At 45.4% G+C, this 19,801-nt stretch overlaps 1 protein-coding gene across 3 annotated transcripts in view; it reads left to right on the forward strand.

Moving 5' to 3' along the window:
* Positions 1-19,801, forward strand: part of LOC141129506 (Fc receptor-like protein 5) — a 654,812-nt gene that overhangs the window by 423,275 nt on the left and 211,736 nt on the right. For all 3 annotated transcript variants that reach the window (XM_073617582.1, XM_073617583.1, XM_073617581.1), the window contains exons 2-3: positions 5,181-5,513; positions 6,865-7,116. In XM_073617582.1, coding sequence (XP_073473683.1) covers positions 5,181-5,513; positions 6,865-7,116 — 585 coding nt within the window. The remainder of the gene's footprint in view (positions 1-5,180; positions 5,514-6,864; positions 7,117-19,801) is intronic.

Here is a 19,801-nt window from a genome sequence, read left to right on the forward strand (position 1 = left end):
TTGCGTAGCCCCTTGAACGACTACGGAGCACCGCTGGTTCCGAGGAAGAGGCCATGGAGGAAGAAGAAGAGGAGGGGGTGGAGGAGAGAGGTGTGTCACAGTCATTAGCATTTTGGAGGCGTGGTGGCGGAACAACCTCCAACACTACTGCACCTTGTCCTGCATCCTTCCCAGCTGCCAGCAGAGTCACCCAATGCGCCGTGAAACTTAGGTAACGTCCCTGTCCATGCCTGCTGGACCATGAGTCAGCGGTAATATGCACCTTACCGCTGACCGCCCTGTCCAGCGAGGCATGGACATTGCCTTCCACATGCTGGTAGATAGCCGGAATCGCCTTCCGTGAGAAAAAGTGGCGTTTGGGTACCTGCCACTGAGGAACCGCACATTCCACAAACTCACGGAAGGGGGCAGAGTCTACCAACTGAAAAGGCAGCAGTTGAAGTGCTAGAAATTTTGCCAAGCTAGCATTCAACCGCTGGGCATGTGGATGGCTGGGAGCAAACTTCTTTCGGCGGTGCAGCAGCTGGGGCAGGGAAATTTGCCTGGTACAATCTGACGTCGGTGTACCAAAATCAGATTGCCCACAAGTACGTGGCTGTGACACACCTAATTCTACACCTTCATTCCTCTCAGTGCAGGTCTCAGAGAGGACTGAAGGTCTAGTGGGGTTGGAAATCTCAGCTGATGAGGAGCAAGCAGAGGTCCTCTTTGTTCTTTGGTGTGGGTCTTTTAGATATGCTTGCCAACGAACTGCATGGCAGGTCAACATATGTCTGGTCAAGCATGTGGTACCCAAGCGGGAGATGTTTTGGCCACGCGAGATACGCTTGAGACATATGTTGCAAATAGCAGCGGTGCGATCTGATGCACTCGTCTCAAAAAAGGCCCACACCAAAGAACTTTTTGAATAACGCGCAGAGACTGCAGCGCCCTGCACATGTGGAGCTTTGGGATGTGATGCAGTCAATGTGCTGCCCTTAGGCTGGCCCCTGGAGGGCATCCTGCCTTGTTGGTGATGTGCCGCCTCCTACTCCTCCTCCTCCTCCTCTCTCCTATCAGGCACCCACGTTGAGTCAGTGACCTCATCATCCCCTCCCTCCTCATCACTGGAGCAAACCTGGCAGTATGCTGAAGCAGGGGGAGCATGACTGCCAGATTGCTGTCCTTCTTGGGCACCCCCTCTGTCCGTGCTCGTGTTACTGCCTTCATCGAGCTCAGTATCATCATCAGAGCCTTCCAAACGCTGGGCATCCTCCTGGAGCATGTACCCAACACTGTGGTCAAACAGTTCGAGGGACTCCTCAGGAGGACATGGTGGGGCTAGGGAAGGAGTCACTGATGACATTGAGCCGAGGGAAGAGGCCGCTGCTTTGCCAGACAAAGTACCCTGGGCATGGGTGAGAGAGGATGAGGAGGATGAGGACGGCTTGGTCATCCACTCGACCAAGTCTTCCGCATGTTGCGGCTCAACATGGCCAGCTGCCGAAAAAAAGGCCAAGCGTGTCCCATGGCCACGTGCTGATGAGGATGCACCGTCTCCACGACCAGCACTAGACACAGAGCCTGCTTGCCCTCTCTTATTGGCTTGTGACTGTCTGCCTCTCCTTCTTGGCCTTCCAGACATACTAATGGCCTGTAGCTGCACTAAGCTGGGATATATATATATGTACTGATACTGCAGCTAGCAAAATCAACTGCCTGCCTGTAGTATGAGAACACCACCAACCTTCTACAGGTAGCTTTAGCTGAACACTGTGAGGTGGACGCACCCCACTAACTTGTAGGTTTAGCAGAACACTGTGAGCAGGACGCACTGCACTAACTGTAAATAGTCTAGCTGCCTGACTGTGGTACTAATAGGATCAAAAGAACACCAGTAATTTTCTTCAGGTAGCTGTATATACTGTAACAAGACAAGCCTGCCTGTCAGTAAGAAGATAACAGGAACGGATCTAGCTGAACACTGTGAGCAGGACGCACCGCACTAACTTGAAGGTTTAGCTGAACACTGAGCAGGACGCACCCCACTAACTTTTGTAGGTTTAGCTGAACACTGTGAGCAGGACGCACTGCACTAAATGTAAATAGTCTAGAAGATAACAGGAACGGATCTAGCTAAACTGAATACAGTGTATATATATATATGCAACACCTGGGATGCATATATATACACAATACACTGTAAGTGCAGCTAACTGACTGACTGTTCTGCCTAATCTATCTAACTCAAATCAAATGTTACTGTCTCTCTCTCTCTCTCTCTTAATGAACGCCGGAACACACACTACACAGGGCTGCCGTGCAGGCGGCCTTATATAGTGTGGGGCGTGTACTAAATCCCCTGAGCCATAATTGGCCAAAGCCTCCTTGGCTTTGGCCAATTACGGCTCTCTGTTAAGGCGGCGCTGTGATTGGCCAAGCATGCGGGTCATAGTGCATGCTTGGCCAATCATCAGCCAGCAATGCACTGCGATGCCGCAGTGAATTATGGGCCGTGACGCGCCACACAAATTTGGCGCAAATGGCCCATAAAGTTCGGAATTCGGCGAACGACCGAACAGCCAATGTTCGAGTCGAACATGGGTTCGACTCGAACACGAAGCTCATCCCTATTCTTGAACTTAGAGGGCGGAAGAGCATAGATGAGGCCTGAATATTTATAAAGTCTCCTCCAGTCCCTGGGTGGGGATGGCCCAGAAAGTGGTGAGATAGACTATAAATATTCTATAGCCTGCCCATGTGGGAGGCAGAGTCCAGTTGCCTGGAGGGGACCCCTGTGTTGGGGGGCTCTGCCTCTGTGCATAAGTAAGGAGCCAGAGCGAGAGAGAGGGAGAGAGACCAGACGCAGCAGAAAGCTCACACACTTCCAGTCTCAGCTAGGCTTAGCTGAAGCCATCCTGGAAACCAAGGTCAAGAATAAAATGGTGGTTGGTTTTATGTCACACTGTATTTGTACAGCAGTCTTTCAAACGCCATTGTTTGGGAAAAAAACACACTTTAATGAATTAATAAAAAACAAAACAGTAAAGTTAGCCCGATTTTTTTTTGTATAATGTGAAAGATGATGCAACACCACACGAATCATGAGAGAATTGTGATCTTTATTCTAAGTGTAGCAAAGTCCCTGATCCCCTGAGGTCCAATGGTGACCTCCAGAGTTAGGGAGAGCTAACATCCTTCTGTGTAAAGTGGGTTGCAAGGCATGGTGGGTGTAATGCAAGATGAAATGGTGGGCGCCAGATACTTTTTGAATGCAAAGAGAATTATTGTCTCTTGAACAGAACTGTGGGAGAGAGGGTTAGGGCCAGGACACCCTTAGGTAGATGCAATGAAAATTTGGCAGACTCCGAGACTTCTATAGGTAGGCAGCTATACAGGTGTAGGTCTCCAGCCAGACACCACTTCTGTTTAGGTAGGACCGCTGTCTCCTATGGAAACAATCTTGTAGCAGTTACTAACGATAGTTGTATTCAACTATTGATAACACAAACAGTTCTCACTCTACATTCACTCACTGTGGATCTTTACTCAACAAACTCCCAGTCTTTCACTAGACCTCGGATCCAGTAGCCACTGGATCCCCTGAGCTCTTCCACTTTTAGTACTCAGCATCTTCCTCAAGCGTCACCCCCACTTCCCTGCTGGGTCCCTGGCTTGGCACTCACAGATACTCTTCAAGTGTCACCCCCACTGACACGCTAAGTCCATGGCTTGGAACTTGCTGATGCTCCACAAGCGTTACCTCTGCCGTTTCCTCCCACTTCTTCACCATCCCTGGCTGGTGAGAAGACTGCTCTGGTTCTGTCTTCAGCTTACTCACAGTAGTCTCCAGTAACTCACAGCTTCCCCTCTACCTCTGATCACGACAGGTTCCCTGGCTGGTGGAACCGCTACTTCTGGTTGGACTACAAGCCCATAGTCCCAACCCTTCACTGCTTCTCCTGCTCTTGAATAGGCCCTCAGATAGCCTAGCAGCCAGAAGTCCCTGGTGTAAGCCTCAGGTTTCCGGCCTGACGGCCCAGGGCAACATAACACACGTTCACCCAGACACCCGTCCAGGTGGCACAGAACCCCGATCACCTGACTCCACCCAAATAAATAGGCTCTCCCAGCAGGCCAAGGGACCCAAGAAAATCCCTGCCCATTGGTTGAGACACCCCATTCATTCATAATCTGTCCTTGTCTTATCCAATGTTACCTGCTAAAGTGCCACCTAGTGACAGAAGAGAGAAGTGCAGCAATTCCAGAATTAGGGGGAAATCAATAAATTAGATGGAAATCAATTGATCTCCTTAATAATTGGCCAAGGCAACTATCGCCTGGCAACTAAATTTGATAGCAACCCTGCCTAAACATCAGGGTGCTACATAAACAAATTGTGATTCCCATTTTGGCCAGAATCGCGCAGCTCTAATGTATTCCCTATTTATCATCTGTTCCTAAATTCTTCTTAAAGCCAACAAACTCCCTCACTGGGGCTGATGGGGGTCAGGTAGGTATCTGTAAGTAATGTTTGTCTATTCATTGATCATTTATTTGTAGAATAATTGAGGGTAAAGGGAGGCCAGAAGAGATTTCGCAAAATGGTAAGAAAACAACGGGGGAATCCTAGGAAGACCTGGAGGACTCTAATGCCCCGTACACACGGTCGGACATTGATCTGACATTCCGACAACAAAATCCTAGGATTTTTTCCAACGGATGTTGGCTCGAACTTGTCTTGCATACACACGGTCACACAAAGTTGTCGGAAAATCCGATCGTTCTGAACGAGGCGACGTAAAACACGTACGTCGGGACTATAAACGGGGAAGTAGCCAATAGCTTTCGTTTCTTAATTTATTCTGAGCATGCGTGGCACTTTGTGTGTCGGATTTGTGTACACACGATAGGAATTTCCGACAACGGATTTTGTTGTCGGAAAATTTTATAGCCTGCTCTCAAACTTTGTGTGTCAGAAAATCCGATGGAAAATGTGTGATGGAGCCTACACACGTTCGGAATTTCTGACAACAAGGTCCTATCACACATTTTCCAACGGAAAATCCTATTGTGTGTACAGGGGCATAACAGATCTGATCTCAATATTTCTGGGAGCCTTATAGAGAAATATTAGTTATATGAGGGGGGAGGGGAGCGTACACTGTGACCTGACTGGGATCTGTATTCTGTCTGTACAGGAAATGTCCCGGAGGAAATATTCACCTGGCCGGGATCTGACCTTCTCATCCCCATCAGACGTCATCTCACCCTCAACCATCCAGATACAAGGAGATGTGACCGGATTCAATGGAAATATGAAGACCCAACTAGAAATAATAGCAGCAGAATACTTATACACAGGAACTGCAGATTGAAAATTGAGGAGAAATTCTCCCCCAATATGAGGATATCAGAGAATGGAAGTCTGATCATATCCAATGTGACTCTGGAGAATGACGGGATATACCGTGTGGAAATATACAACTCTACAGGAGACCATATACAGGAAGATTATTACGTCCATGTAGAAGGTAAGTCCATCCATCCCCCACCTCCAGTCCTAGCAGTGTCCTCCCCGTGTCTTTATATACACCGTCCATGTAGAAGGTAAGTCCATCTAACTCCCACCCCCAGTCCTAGCAGTGTCCTCCCCGCTCCGTGTCTTTATATACACCGTCCATGTAGAAGGTAAGTCCATCCAACCCTCACCCCCAGTCCTAGCAGTGTCCTCCCCGCTCCGTGTCTTTATATACACCGTCCATGTAGAAGGTAAGTCCATCCAACCCCCACCCCCAGTCCTAGCAGTGTCCTCCCCGCTCCGTGTCTTTATATACACCATCCATGTAGAAGGTAAGTCCATCCAACCCCCACCCCCAGTCCTAGCAGTGTCCTCCCCGCTCCGTGTCTTTATATACACCGTCCATGTAGAAGGTAAGTCCATCCAACCCCCACCCCCAGTCCTAGCAGTGTCCTCCCCGCTCCGTGTCTTTATATACACCATCCATGTAGAAGGTAAGTCCATCCAACCCCCACCCCCAGTCCTAGCAGTGTCCTCCCCGCTCCGTGTCTTTATATACACGGTCCATGTAGAAGGTAAGTCCACCCAACCCCCACCCCCAGTCCTAGCAGTGTCCTCCCCGTGTCTTCATATACACCGTCCATGTAGAAGGTAAGTCCATCCAACCCCCACCCCCAGTCCTAGCAGTGTCCTCCCCACTCTGTGTCTTTATATACATCGTCCATGTGGAAGGTAAGTTCATCCAACCCCCACCCCCAGTCCTAGCAGTGTCCTCCCCGTGTCTTTCTATCCATACATTATATAGTAGAAGATCTGGGAGAGACGTATGTACAATGTCCTCTGATTACTGCCCCATCCTCACCATTCCCTGTGGATTCACATCTGCAGTGCTCAGCCCTCCTGAAGTTGCTGTGATCTGAACTGTGCTGTGCCTTCTGCTCGGGGTCCCCATGTGGTAGATGTGACCATTGATGGCGGGGTGACAGATCCCCAATGGAGGGCGGAGCTTCTGCCAACACCAACCAATCAGGTTTCAGCTCTTAGGAAAGAGTCGTCTCTAATAGGAGTTTCTGTCATATTTCAGGTTGTCAGTAATATAATGAGCTTCTTCAGGAGATTCTAAATGTTTTGTCAGTAAATAAAAGTTTTGTGGGGTGACAACCCTGATGGGGGTCACATGACTGAAGAAAATGGGTGTCATGTTAGTGGAGGGATTTAGTGTTGGGGGAGGGGTGCACACAGACACAATCTATCTCCTCCAGTCTCCAGGAAGATGTCTGCACACCTGATTATAGGTAAGGATGGGGGAGGGGCATGCTGTGTATATATTGGACCTAATCAATGGAAATGATTGTCTCTCTCAGTTCCAGTATCGGTTCCGCTCCTCCATGTCTCATGTCTCCGGAATGGCAGCGCTGAGATCTCCTGCAGGGTGGAGGAGGGGACTAAGCCGAATATCAGTCTATCTGTGATTGGAGGATCCCAGGAGAGATATTCTGCATCCACCAATAACATTACAGCCATTGTGGGGTCACCGGGGCCCTGGAACATCACCTGTACTGTGGAGAATGGGGTCAGCCGGTCGGAGGAGAGCAGAGTCGGGGTCACCTGTCCAGGTAAGGAGAGATTGGGGGATGGGCACAGAACCATTTAACTTGTTCCCACTCACCCACAATACATTTACTGGGGACAGGCGGTACCAGCAGGCTGGATCATGTACATAGATGTCATCCAGCCTGTTCTGGGTTTCTGTTCTGCGCTGTCACTGGCTACAGCAGGATTTTTAGATTTCTTCAGTCTTGGCCAATCATTCAGAGCCAAGACCTGCATATCGCCTGTAGCCAATCACAGCACAGAGCCCTGTATTGACAAACACACAGGGCTCTGTACACAGATCAGTGTTATGGTTGTTTCTGTTAGTAAAATAAGCACATTAGTACAGTGACAGTGTACTGTATTATATCTCATCACTGTATTAGTGTCACTGGTGATGTCAGTTAGTGACCCTCCCAGCGAGGTACAGTTAGTGTCAGATTGTCCGCCACGCTATCACAGTACTGATATAAGTCGCTGATCGCCGCCATTACCAGTATAGTGTCAGAGCTGTGTAAATTTTAGTATATATCCCATAGTTTGTAGACATTATAACTTTCACGCAAAACAATTATTATACACTTATTGGGATTTTTGTAGCAGAATACATATTGGCCTAAATCTATGATGACATTTAATTTTATTGGATATGTTTTACAACAAAGTAGAAAATATTGTTTTTTTTTTATATTTTATAGCAATGTAGCAAAAAATAAAAACAGCAGAGGTGATTAAATACCACCAAAAAAAAGCTCTATTTGTGGGAAAAATTTATATAAATTTCATTTGGGTACAGTGTTGCATGACCGAGAACTTTAAAGTAGCGCAGAGCTAAATAGCCTATGGAGAGGCAGGCCAATGAGAAGTAGTTTACATAGGAGGAAGTGGAGACGGATCTCCTATCACAAATTGGATTAGCAGCAAGGATGGGAAGTGTTATCATAATGGGGGATTTTAATTATCCAGACATAGACTGGGCGGAGGGAACCGCGCATTCATTTAAGGCTCGCCAGTTCCTTAGTGTCTTGCAGGACAATTTTATGGGTCAGATGGTAGACGCACCAACTAGAAATAAAATATTACTGCATCTACTGACCAACAATACAGACCTGATCACAGATGTGGAAATACGGGGCAATTTAGGTAACAGCGATCACAGGTCAATTAGTTTCAGTATAAATCACACAAATAGGAAACATGAAGGGAACACAAAGACACTGAATTTCAAAAGAGCCAACTTCCCTAAACTACAAACCTTGCTAAAAGGCATAAATTGGGATAAAATATTAGGAACAAAGAATACGGAGGACAGATGGGTTTGCTTTAAGAGTATATTAAATAAGGGCATTAGCCAATGTATCCCATTGGGTAATAAATTTAAAAGGGCGAACAAAAGTCCTGGATGGCTTAACTCCAATGTAAAAATGCATATAAAAGCAAAGGAGAAGGCCTTCAAAAAATACTAGGTTGAGGGATCATCATCAGCATTCAGACTTTATAAAGAATGCAACAAGAAATGTAAGGGTGCAATTAGGACAGCTAAGATAGAACATGAAAGACACCTAGCGGAGGAGAGCAAAAAAAATCCCAAGAAATTCTATATATGTAAACAGTAAGAAAGGGAGGACAGACCATATTGGCCCCATAAAGAATGAGGAAGGACATCTGGTTACAAAGGATGGGGAGATGGCGAAGGTATTGAATTTATTCTTCTCCTCAGTCTTCATGAGGGAATCGGGGGGCTTCAGTAACCAAAACTGCAGTGTTTATCCTCATGACACAACACAGGAAGCACCTCCATGGTTAACAGAGGACAGAATTAAAATTACACTTGAGAAACTTAACATTAATAAATCACCGGGACCAGATGGCTTGCATCCGAGGGTACTTAGGGAACTCAGTCAAGTGATTGCCAGACCGTTGTTCTTAATTTTTTTACAGACAGTCTATTGACTGGAATGGTACCAGCTGATTGGAGAAAAGCCAATGTAGCACCAATATTTAAAAAGGGCCCAAAATACATCCCTGGGAATTACAGACCAGTTAGCCTAACATCAATAGTATGTAAAATCTTGGAGGGGATGATAAGGGACTATATACAAGATTTTAGTAATAAGAACGATATCATTAGCAGTAATCAGCATGGATTCATGAAGAATCGTTCTTGCCAAACCAATCTATTAACCTTCTATGAGGAGGGGAGTTGCCATCTAGATAAAGGAAGGCCCGTAGACGTGGTGTATCTGGATTTTGCAAAAGCATTTGACACAGTTCCCCATAAACGTTTACTGTACAAAATAAGGTCCGTTGGCATGGACCATAGGGTGAGTACATGGATTGAAAACTGGCTACAAGGGCGAGTTCAGAGGGTGGTGATAAATGGGGAGTACTCAGAATGGTCAGGGGTGGGTAGTGGGGTTCCCCAGGGTTCTGTGCTGGGACCAATCCTATTTAATTTGTTTATAAACGACCTGGAGGATGGGATAAACAGTTCAATCTCTGTATTTGCAGACGATACTAAGCTAAGCAGGGCAATAACTTCTCCGCAGGATGTGGATGTGTGTCCCCCATGGCAGTACCCAGCGATCTACCCATGCTTATTTAAATCAAACTTTCCTCAGTTCGATCCTTACCTAAACTGATGGTGCATAAATTCTAAACTTTAGACTTGGGTCTGAATAGGGACAGGGAATTTTTTGTGCCCCTATAATTTTTGGATTCCGAACCTCTGATAATAAAGCTGGGAGGTAAGAATTGTGCCTGGAGTCTCAGTCTCAATTACCTCAAAAACACTCTTAAACTTGGATCCCTTTCTCTTTAGGCTTAAAGTCTAAGTAAACCCTCCCCTTATAAAATAACCCATTCCGTTTAAAATAGAAATGAAAGACAAAACATTTGTTTATAGATAAAAAAAACACTAAACCACTAAACACTTTTTCCCTTTTTTTTTTATAAATGATCCCATTCCCTCTGTTCTCAGCTGCATAAGAGCAGGGGAAGGAGAAACAGCAGCCCACTGATCTTCCCAGTGAAAGGCTGAAAGGCTGTGCCCGGGGGGGGGTTGGGTCTGTCAGGACAAGTCAAATCATTGGAGGAGAGCAGGCTGAGTTCTTAGCACGGCCAGAAAACTGTCCACACTGTGCTCTTATGCCTGGTGTGGTCAGTATGTAATAGGAAAGCAGAGGGTCTGGCAGGATTTCGCACAAAGGAAGCAATACAAAGAGAACAGGATACTTTCTCATACCAGTACATGGGACAGCAGTCACATATCAGGAATAGGGAATGTTGGGTTTACATATTCTATAAGCTGGGTATACACATTCAGTCATTTGTTCAACCAGTGGGCTGAACTAAAAAAATAAATAAATAAATAAATCTGACAGATCCCTGCATCAACACAAACAATGTGGAAGTGGGGGGGGGGGAATCTCTACTACCACTGAGCTATTGTATTCTGACAGCACTGACAGCAGGGACTCCCCCGCCAGAGTACACTGAAAGCACTGGATGAATGCTGGATTTCCAGCATTACCATTCAGTTAAAGCTGGTCACTAGACTGTCTTCTGTTGAACAGACAGCGGTACACACGGACCAAAAGTCAGCCGGTTCTTGCTGAAGCAGATGATTTTCGATCCATGTAGACCCTGCTTTTAGCTGGACATACACTGATTGACTTACAGACTACATTCAGTCAGTGGGCGGCCCTGTTGGCACCCAGCCTTCTTCTATCCGACAATCACAAGGAGTCAGGTGGAATTCTCAGCCAAACAACTACTACAGGTAATCAGCTACAGTCACTGTCCGGCAGGACCCGCTGTATTCTGACAGCTGCTGCACTAGTTACTGTGGATAGAGCAATCTGTTTTTTTTTTATCTTTTACCCCAAAGTTATTGGCTGTAGAATTTTGTGACACTCAAAGATTTTGTAAATGTCTTCGGTGAAGGTGTCTGACCTCTGGACAGTCGTTCCCCTCAGTGGACTTGCCCCGCCCCCCCCCCCCCCCCCCATCAGTGCTCTTTGAACTGCTCATGGACCTTCTTCCTTTGTTCATCAAATGTCTATTTGTTTATTAATTGATTTTATTTGGTTCATTTATTCATTAATCAGCCTACCACTCACCTTAATGTCATTTTGTTATTTTGAGTGTTCACTTTGTAAGTGCAACTTATAGATTTTATTTAGATTTGCACCATATGGATATTTGATGGTTTTTGTTGCAGCTACTGGCCATCTGATTTCAAAGAAAGTGTGATTTTTATCCCTTTCATGACTAATGCCCCGTACACACGATCGGAATTTCCGTCGGAAAAATCTTGGATGGTTTTTCCGATGGAATTCCGCTCAAGCTTGGCTTGCATACACACGGTCACATGAAAGTTCTCTGAAGGAACTTTTTCAGTCGGAAAAATAAAGAACCTGCTCTCAATCTTTTACTGACAGGAAATGCTGCCAGCAAAAGTACAATGGAGCGTACACACGGTCGGAATTTCCATCCAAAAGCTCTCATCCGACTTTTGCTTTTGCTGGAGGAATTTCCGATCGTGTGTACGTGGCATTAGCTTATTTCTGACATTTGGTTTACAAGTTAAAATCCGTATTTTTTGCTAGAAAATTACTTAGAACCCCTAAACATTATACATATATTTTTTAGCAGAGAATCTAGAAAATAAAATGGCTATTGTTGCAATATTTTTTGTCACACGGTATTAGTGCAGCGATGTGTTAAACGTTTCTTTTTTGGGAAAAGGGACACTTTCATGAATAAAAAAAAAAAAAAAACCTAAACAGTAAAGTTAGCCCAATTTTTTTGTATAATGTGAAAGATGTTACGTCAAGTAAATAGATACCAAACATGTCACCCTTTATAATTGCACGCACTCGTGGAATGGCGACAGACTACGGTACCTAAAAATCTTCATAGGTGACGTTTTAATTTTTTTTTTTTACGGTTACCAGGTTAGAGTTACAGAGGAGGTCTAGGGCTAGAATTATTGTTCTCACTCTGACGATCGCGGCGATACCTCACATGTGTGATTTGAACACCGTTTACATATGCGGTCACAACTTCCGTATGCGTTTTCTTTGCTGCGTGAGCTCGGGGGGATGGGGGCGCTTTAAAAAACATTTTTTCTTATTTTATTTAATTGTGTTAAATTTATTTTTATTTTTTTTTTAAATGTGATCACTTTTATTGCTGTCACAAGGAATGTAAATATCCATGGTGACAGGTACTCTTTATGGAGGGATCGGCGGGTCTAAAAGACCTCCAATCCCTCCTTTGCACTTCAAAGTATTCAGATCACCGAAAACTGAGATTCTGAATACTATCTATATATATTTTAATCCGGTGCCATTGGCAGCCGACTAAATCGGAAGTGATGTTGTGACGTCACTTCCGTGTTTACGTTCAGGAGACTGGAATTAAGCCGTTTCTGGCTTTGTGCCAGTCTGTCTCTAGCTGCCGGAAGAGGCGGATCGAGGATCAGGTCTCCCGCTGGGACAGGAGGCCCAGTCAGAGCAGCGGGACGTCCCATCCCGCTCCCCTGGGATAACAATCGAGCAGCTTTTAACCGCATCGGTTGTTATCCCTGGAAAGCCGATCGCTGGCTCTAAAAAAACAGCACCAGGATGATGCCTGCAGCTGCGGGCATCATCCCGGTATAACCCCCGAAAGCCGAGGTCGCATAGCTGCGTATGCTAGGACTGGAAGGGGTTATACACAATGACATAAAAATACAAAAAGTAAAAATTTTATTATATATATATATATATATATATATAAATAAATAAAACAGTGCAGTGTAAGCAAAATACAAATACGAGGAAAAACACAAGTGAGAAGAATACAGTTCTACCATGTGATTCAAGCAAGCATATCTCAGCCTTCTGAGTAAAAAAGAAGTGAAGTGTTCCGAGGAAGGTCCGTTCTCACTAGAATGGGGTGCAGGAAACCTGCGTTCTTGTGAAGTTTCCCACACCACATTCCAATTGCACCGCCTCTGTGATCTGCAGCAGGTGTCAGAGCAAAGTTAATGACACCCCAAACGCAGATCACAAACACAGGGACAAAAGTACCATGCGGTCCGGTTGCAGGGTTTCAAACAGTAATGCATGCACAACTTTTGGAGCGGTAATGAATGGGTTGAAATTGCACCGCACAGAACTGCATCTGAATCATACAGAAACCGCACATGCAGTTCCTAGTGTGAATGGGCCCTAAAAGAGAGAGAACATCTGTCTTGTGTATGTCAATATACATGGATGTAAGTAAATACAGTATATGAAGGAATGTGTGTCTTTGAGTCTGTTTGTGTCCCTGACCCTTCCCATTCCAGGCATTTTTTATATGTTTTAGGCTCCATGCACACTAGCGTTTTTTTCTGCTCCTAGAAGCCAATAGTGTTCTCCTATGTATCCAGAGACCACCTTTTGCAGAGTGAATTCACTTAAGGTAAGGGGGGTTCCCTGCTATAAGGGGGAACATTTATAGCAGTGCCCCCTCACAAATTATTGTATTTACTCCCCCCTTACATCAGTGACCCCCTCAGGCTGGCATGGCAGCGCTGTCACCGACCTCCTCTCATGTGCACCGCGCAGGGCTCAGTCTCCTCTCCAGTCCACACACACTCCTCCTGTAACCCCCATCCAGGCGGCACTCCCACTCAGACGGCAGACATGATAAAAGACAAGAGATAGTCAGAGGCTGCAGACATGGTACAAGAGATGGTTGGGGGATGCGGGCATGGTACAAGAGATGCTTAGAGGCTGCGGATAGCCATATTTTTTACGGGCATTGGCAACACTGCCCCACACAGTAGTGTCCTCCTCTGCCTCCATTCTTCACCCTCCCCACCACAGCAGAGTCCTCCTCTGCCCACCTTCATATACCCCCCCACAGCACTGTCCTCCTCTGCCCCTTCAGCCCCCACAGTAATGTCCTTCTCTGCCCCCTTTGGCCCCCACAGCACTATCTGCTCCCTTCTCACATGAGTGTCTGCCTCTACTCTGTGGCCATGGCACCACCGACATCAAGTGTATTCTATTTAAAAATGGCACAGAGTGGCGCCAGTATGTCACTGCGCATGCACCCGCCCGAAAATGGGCAAGCGTGTACAAGCTTTTCCAAGCCCGGCATGCTTCGGAACAGTGCACGCGCAGTTGCATGTCGGCCCGCAGCCATCTATTTTATGGGCGCCACTGCCTGTAATGGGCATTTACAGGCAGCCCGAAAATGAGCTGAAATTTACGGGCTGCTTGTAAATTAACGGACAGTTGGCAACACTGATGTCCATCCATGGAGTCATGATGAAGGAAACACTTGTACAAACTCTAGAGACCAGCATCCTACAACCCCAGTACCTGGACATGGGGGAGGCTTCCCTCTTGTAGGCAGTTTACACCCGAACGGAGGGAGCTTCATCACAGGAGAGGCTAAACCCGGCAAGGTGAGGGTAAAAATAAAAATAATTTGCTTTAAACGGCTGCATAACCGGCTGAGCATTGCAAGAAAAAAAAAAAAAAAAAAAGGGAGAGTGCCGCCTTGAGGGAAGTGACTCATTTATATAGTATAGTATAGGTCCTGTGATTGGGCAGGGGGCAGAGCCTGTACCCATACATGTGTCATGTCATGTCAGAAAAAAATTTAAAATTGTATACTTACCTTTCAGTAATTTTCCTTTCCTGGTGGATCTTCACAACCTGATAGGACTGGTTAACTATAAACCAAAGACAGACCCGGCTCACAGCATTCTCTATAACTGTCACCATTTGGGTGGGAATCTGTATGCTGCAATTTAAGATTTTTCTGTCACTTTTTAAACAGCTCTTTTTTTCCCCTTTACTTCCTTCAGACTACTAATTAAGGGGAGTGGTTAATTGCTCACAGGTGCTTGAGGCCTATATAACCTTGTGTAGAACTCATTGTGAGCCTGCTCATTATGAGTCTGCTGGAACTCTGTCCACGTGGAACTGGTCTAAGTGGTGAGTTAAAACCAGAGTTTCAAACAGGAGGTTATAACAGGGGTCATAGTACCTGTGTAGTGTGAGTATCTGAGTGTTGTCTGAGTAGTGTGTGTGGATCGTTAGTACTTGTATATGGTATACTTGTGTATTGCAAGTGCACGTAGGTCTGCGAGTGTGGCCTGCGAGTGCACATAGGTCTGCCAGTGGCATGTAGGTCTGCCAGTGCCTGTGTATTGTCTTGAGTATTAGTGCCAGGAAGCTAGCTGTTAGGTAATTTGGACAGGGTAAAATCCCCAATCCTCACTAAATTTAATAGGTACGATGCCCATCGGATGTGGAGAGGTGACTCCACATCTTGCGGCATGTATGCGTTCCTCGATCATTCGATCGAGGGCGAATACTGCTGTGCAAAATGTAAGCACATTGTTTCCCTGGAAGCCCAGGTTCTGAATCTGGGGAAGCAACTGTCAGCACTGAGAAGTCCCTCCATACTAAAGGTGAGCCAGGAATGTACACAGCAGGTGCCGGCAGGGGCCAGCACAGAGGCGGGTGGAGACAAAGAGGTGCCGGCAGGGGCCAGCACAGAGGCGGGTGGAGACAAAGAGGTGCAGGCACTAGCAAAGAGTAGATGGGTGACAGTGAGGAAGGGTAGATGGGGAAGTGCCAGGGAGGCCGATCCAGGACTGGAGCATCCCAATAAGTACGCTCCATTGAGTGACATTGGTGAAACCAGTCAGGGACCAGCACTGCTGGAGCTGAGGGACTCTCCTAGCTGCCAGGGGAAGAACTCCTCCAGTGAGAGTGGGGGGGCAGCAAAGGGAAAGGAAAGACAGATTCTGGTGGTAGAGGACTCAATTCTTAGATGGACAGAGAGGGCAATCTGTTGCCAAGACCTGAAGCGCCGAACAGTATGTTGTCTACCGGGCGCTCGGGTTCGGCACATCACGGATCTTGTGGACAGATTACTGGGAGGGGCTGGGGAAGACCCGGCTGTCATGGTGCACGTTGGCACCAATGACAAAGTCAGAGGCAGATGGAGTGTCCTAAAGAACGATTTTAGGGACTTAGGAGCTAAATTGAGGAAAAGGATCTCCAAGGTAGTATTCTCAGGAATACTACCGGTACATCGAGCCACACCAGAAAGGCAGAGGGAGATTAGGGAAGTAAACAAGTGGCTGAAGAGCTGGTGTAGTAAGGAGGGGTTTGGGTTCCTGGAGGACTGGGCCGACTTCTCAGTCGGTAACCGGTACTATAGAAGGGACGGACTGCACCTAAATGAGGAGGGTGCAGATCTGCTGGGAATGAAGATGGCCAAAAAGTTAGAGGGGTTTTTAAACTAGGCGATGGGGGGGGTCCAGAGGTAGAGATAGTCAGCGCGGAAGATATTCCAGAGGGTAGTATTGGGGGCATTAGTGGTAGGTTGACCAAAGAACAAAAACACAAAGTATAGTAGCAAGTCCTAGTTGCAATCTCAAAACACCCAATACGTGGACAATATGCGACCGGTCTAAACTATGTGGCATGTTCACCAATGCCAAGAGCCTGGCGGACAAGATGGGTGAACTAGAGATACTGTTGTACGAGGAGGATTTGGATTTTGTGGGAATTTCAGAGACCTGGTTCAACAGCTCTCATGATTGGCTGGCAAACATTCAAGGGTATACCCTATACCGCAAGGATAGAGAGGGTAAAAAAATGGGGAGGGGTATGCCTATATATCAAGAATAATGTACAAGTGTATGTGAGAGATGACATCACTGAGGGAGCTAGAGAGGAGGTGGAATCCTTATGGGTAGAGCTCCAAAGGGATTTAATGAATAACAGAAAAATGGGGAATGTGGTGCTACCTATTGGCAAAAAAAATGGCACTGATATCGATACTACCACCAATATCCTAGGTGGGGAATCTATGGGTGGCCTGAGTGCTACACTGATGCTATGTATACACCACTCATACACAATAAGTATGCCCCTACCTCAAATACAATCCAATCACTATGACTATATATATATATATATATTTTATAACAGATAGTTTGTAACCTACTACAGGTGGGTAATGACATCACATCTTGCATACATGCATATTATATAAGTGTATCAAAGAATATATATTACAGCAAAGCCCACCTACTTAAATCCTTCTACTAAGGCAGATTTCAGGTAACCACGCTTAGCACATTGGACACGTAGTTGATTGTTTGTGTATGATTTTAGTTATTTACACACACCTGGCACACTCGGGTATAATTGCTATATACTTTAGGCGTGTGACTACCTGGTGGGCTTTGGTGTAATATATATTCTTTGATACACTTATATAATATGCATGTATGCAAGATGTGATGTCATTACCCACCTGTAGGTAACAAACTATCTGTTATTATATATATAGTATAGTGATTGTATTTGAGGTAGGGGCATACATAGTGTATGAGTGGTATATACATAGCATCAGTGTAGCACTCAGGCCACCCATAGATTCCCCACCTAGGATATTGGTGGTAGTAGCGATATCAGTGCCATTCTTTTGCCAATAGGTAGCGCCACATTCCCCATTTTTCTGTTATTCATCATTTAGAGTTCCCTTAGCCTCCCTGGCGGTATGATTATTTCGGATTTTAGGTGCTGAAAGCGGTACCATTATTTTGCATGGAAATTTGGCGTTTTATATTGTAGGTCTGTAAATCTTAACAATAACACACTTAAATCTGTCCAAACCAGAGTCTAGTAGATATCCCGGGTATGATAAAGTTTGAAACACAAAAACATAAATTAAAATATAATAAATAAAAATAAATAATAAAAAAAAATAAAAAAAAATAGTAATAAAATAAATTTCCCCACAATTCACTATCGCTCAATTCTGCAAGTGTTCTAATTTACTATCGCTGTTTTCTAGCTGGTCTAAAGCCACTTTTGACGTAAAGGGACACTTTTTGGTTGCTATGGACAATCTCCAGTTTCCAGGCAGAAAGAACAGTGTATATCATGTAAAACTGCATGCAGGGCATGGGCCAAAGCACTGGGGACAAAAGGGATGTGAAATCATTTCATACAGTACTGTAATCTGTAAGATTACAGTACTGTATGTGTTATGATTTTGACATTTTTTTGAATTTGCCGCCAGGCTCCGCCCCCGTGCGTCGCGCCGCTCGCAGGGAATGGAGCCTGGCACGGAGAGGCTTCAGAGGAGGACACAGCCCTCGGACACTGCGGGGGACATCGCAGGATCCCGGGGACAAGGTAAGTAACGCCGCCCCAGGATCCTGCAATGCGATCCCGAGTGTGGCTCGGGGTTACCGCTAATGGTACTGAATTTTAACCCCGAGCCACACTCGGGAAAACCGCCAGGGAGGCTACGGGATTCTCATTAGGGGAGGCAGCAGACCTACGCACACCTATCCTAAGCGCTGTCTTATTTACATTCTTGTCCGCCAAAGGGATTTAAGCTAAGGGGAAAATACTGGGAGTATGCTATAGGCCCCCCAACTTGAGGGAGGAAGTGGAGACAGATCTCCTATCACAATTTGGATTAGCAGCAAGGATGGGAAGTGTTATCATAATGGGGGATTTTAATTATCCAGACATAGACTGGGCGGAGGGAACCGCGCATTCATTTAAGGCTCGCTAGTTCCTTAATGTCTTGCAGGACAATTTTATGGGTCAGATGGTAGAAGCACCAACTAGAAATAAAGCATTACTGGATCTACTGATTACCAACAATACAGACCTGATCACAGATGTGGAAATACGGGGCAAATTTTAGTAACAGCGATCACAGGTCAATTAGTTTCAGTATAAATCAAACAGATAGGAAACATAAAGGGAATACAAAGACACTGAATTTCAAAAGAGCCAACTTCCCTTAACTACAAACCTTGCTAAAAGGCATAAGTTGGGATAAATATTAGGAACAAAGAATACGGAGGAGAGATGGGTTTGCTTTAAGAGCATATTAAATAAGGGCATTAGCCAATGTATCCCATTGGGTAATAAATTTAAAAGAGCGAAAAAAAATCCTGGATGGCTTAACTCCAATGTAAAAATGCATATAAAAGCAAAGGAGAAGGCCTTCAAAAAAATACAAGGTTGAGGGATCATCCTCAGCATTCAGACTTTATAAAGAATGCAATAAGAAATGTAAGGGTGCAATTAGGACGGCTAAGATAGAACATGAAAGACACATAGCGGAGGAGAGCAAAAAAAAATCCCAAGAAATTCTTTAAGTATGTAAACAGTAAAAAAGGGAGGACAGACCATATTGGCCCCATAAAGAATGAGAAAGTTACAAAGGATGGGGAGATGGCGAAGGTATTGAATTTATTCTTCTCCTCAGTCTTCACGAGTGAATCGGGGGGCTTCAGTAACCAAAACTGCAGTGTTTATCCTCATGACACAACACAGGAAGCACCTCCATGGTTAACAGAGGACAGAATTAAAATTAGACTTGAGAAACTTAACATTAATAAATCACCGGGACCAGATGGCTTGCATCCAAGGGTACTTAGGGAAGTTGTTCGTTGTTCCTAATTTTTACAGTCTACTAACTGGAATGGTACCAGCTGATTGGAGAAAAGCCAATGTAGCACCAATATTTAAAAAGGGCGCAAAATATATCCCTGGGAATTACAGACCAGTTAGCCTAACATCAATAGTATGTAAACTCTTGGAGGGGATGATAAGGGACTATATACAAGATTTTAGTAATGAGAGCGATATCATTAGCAGTAATCAGCATGGA

The sequence above is a fragment of the Aquarana catesbeiana genome, linkage group LG02, assembly GCF_042186555.1.
Source record: "Aquarana catesbeiana isolate 2022-GZ linkage group LG02, ASM4218655v1, whole genome shotgun sequence".
In the NCBI taxonomy this organism is placed as follows: domain Eukaryota; kingdom Metazoa; phylum Chordata; class Amphibia; order Anura; family Ranidae; genus Aquarana; species Aquarana catesbeiana.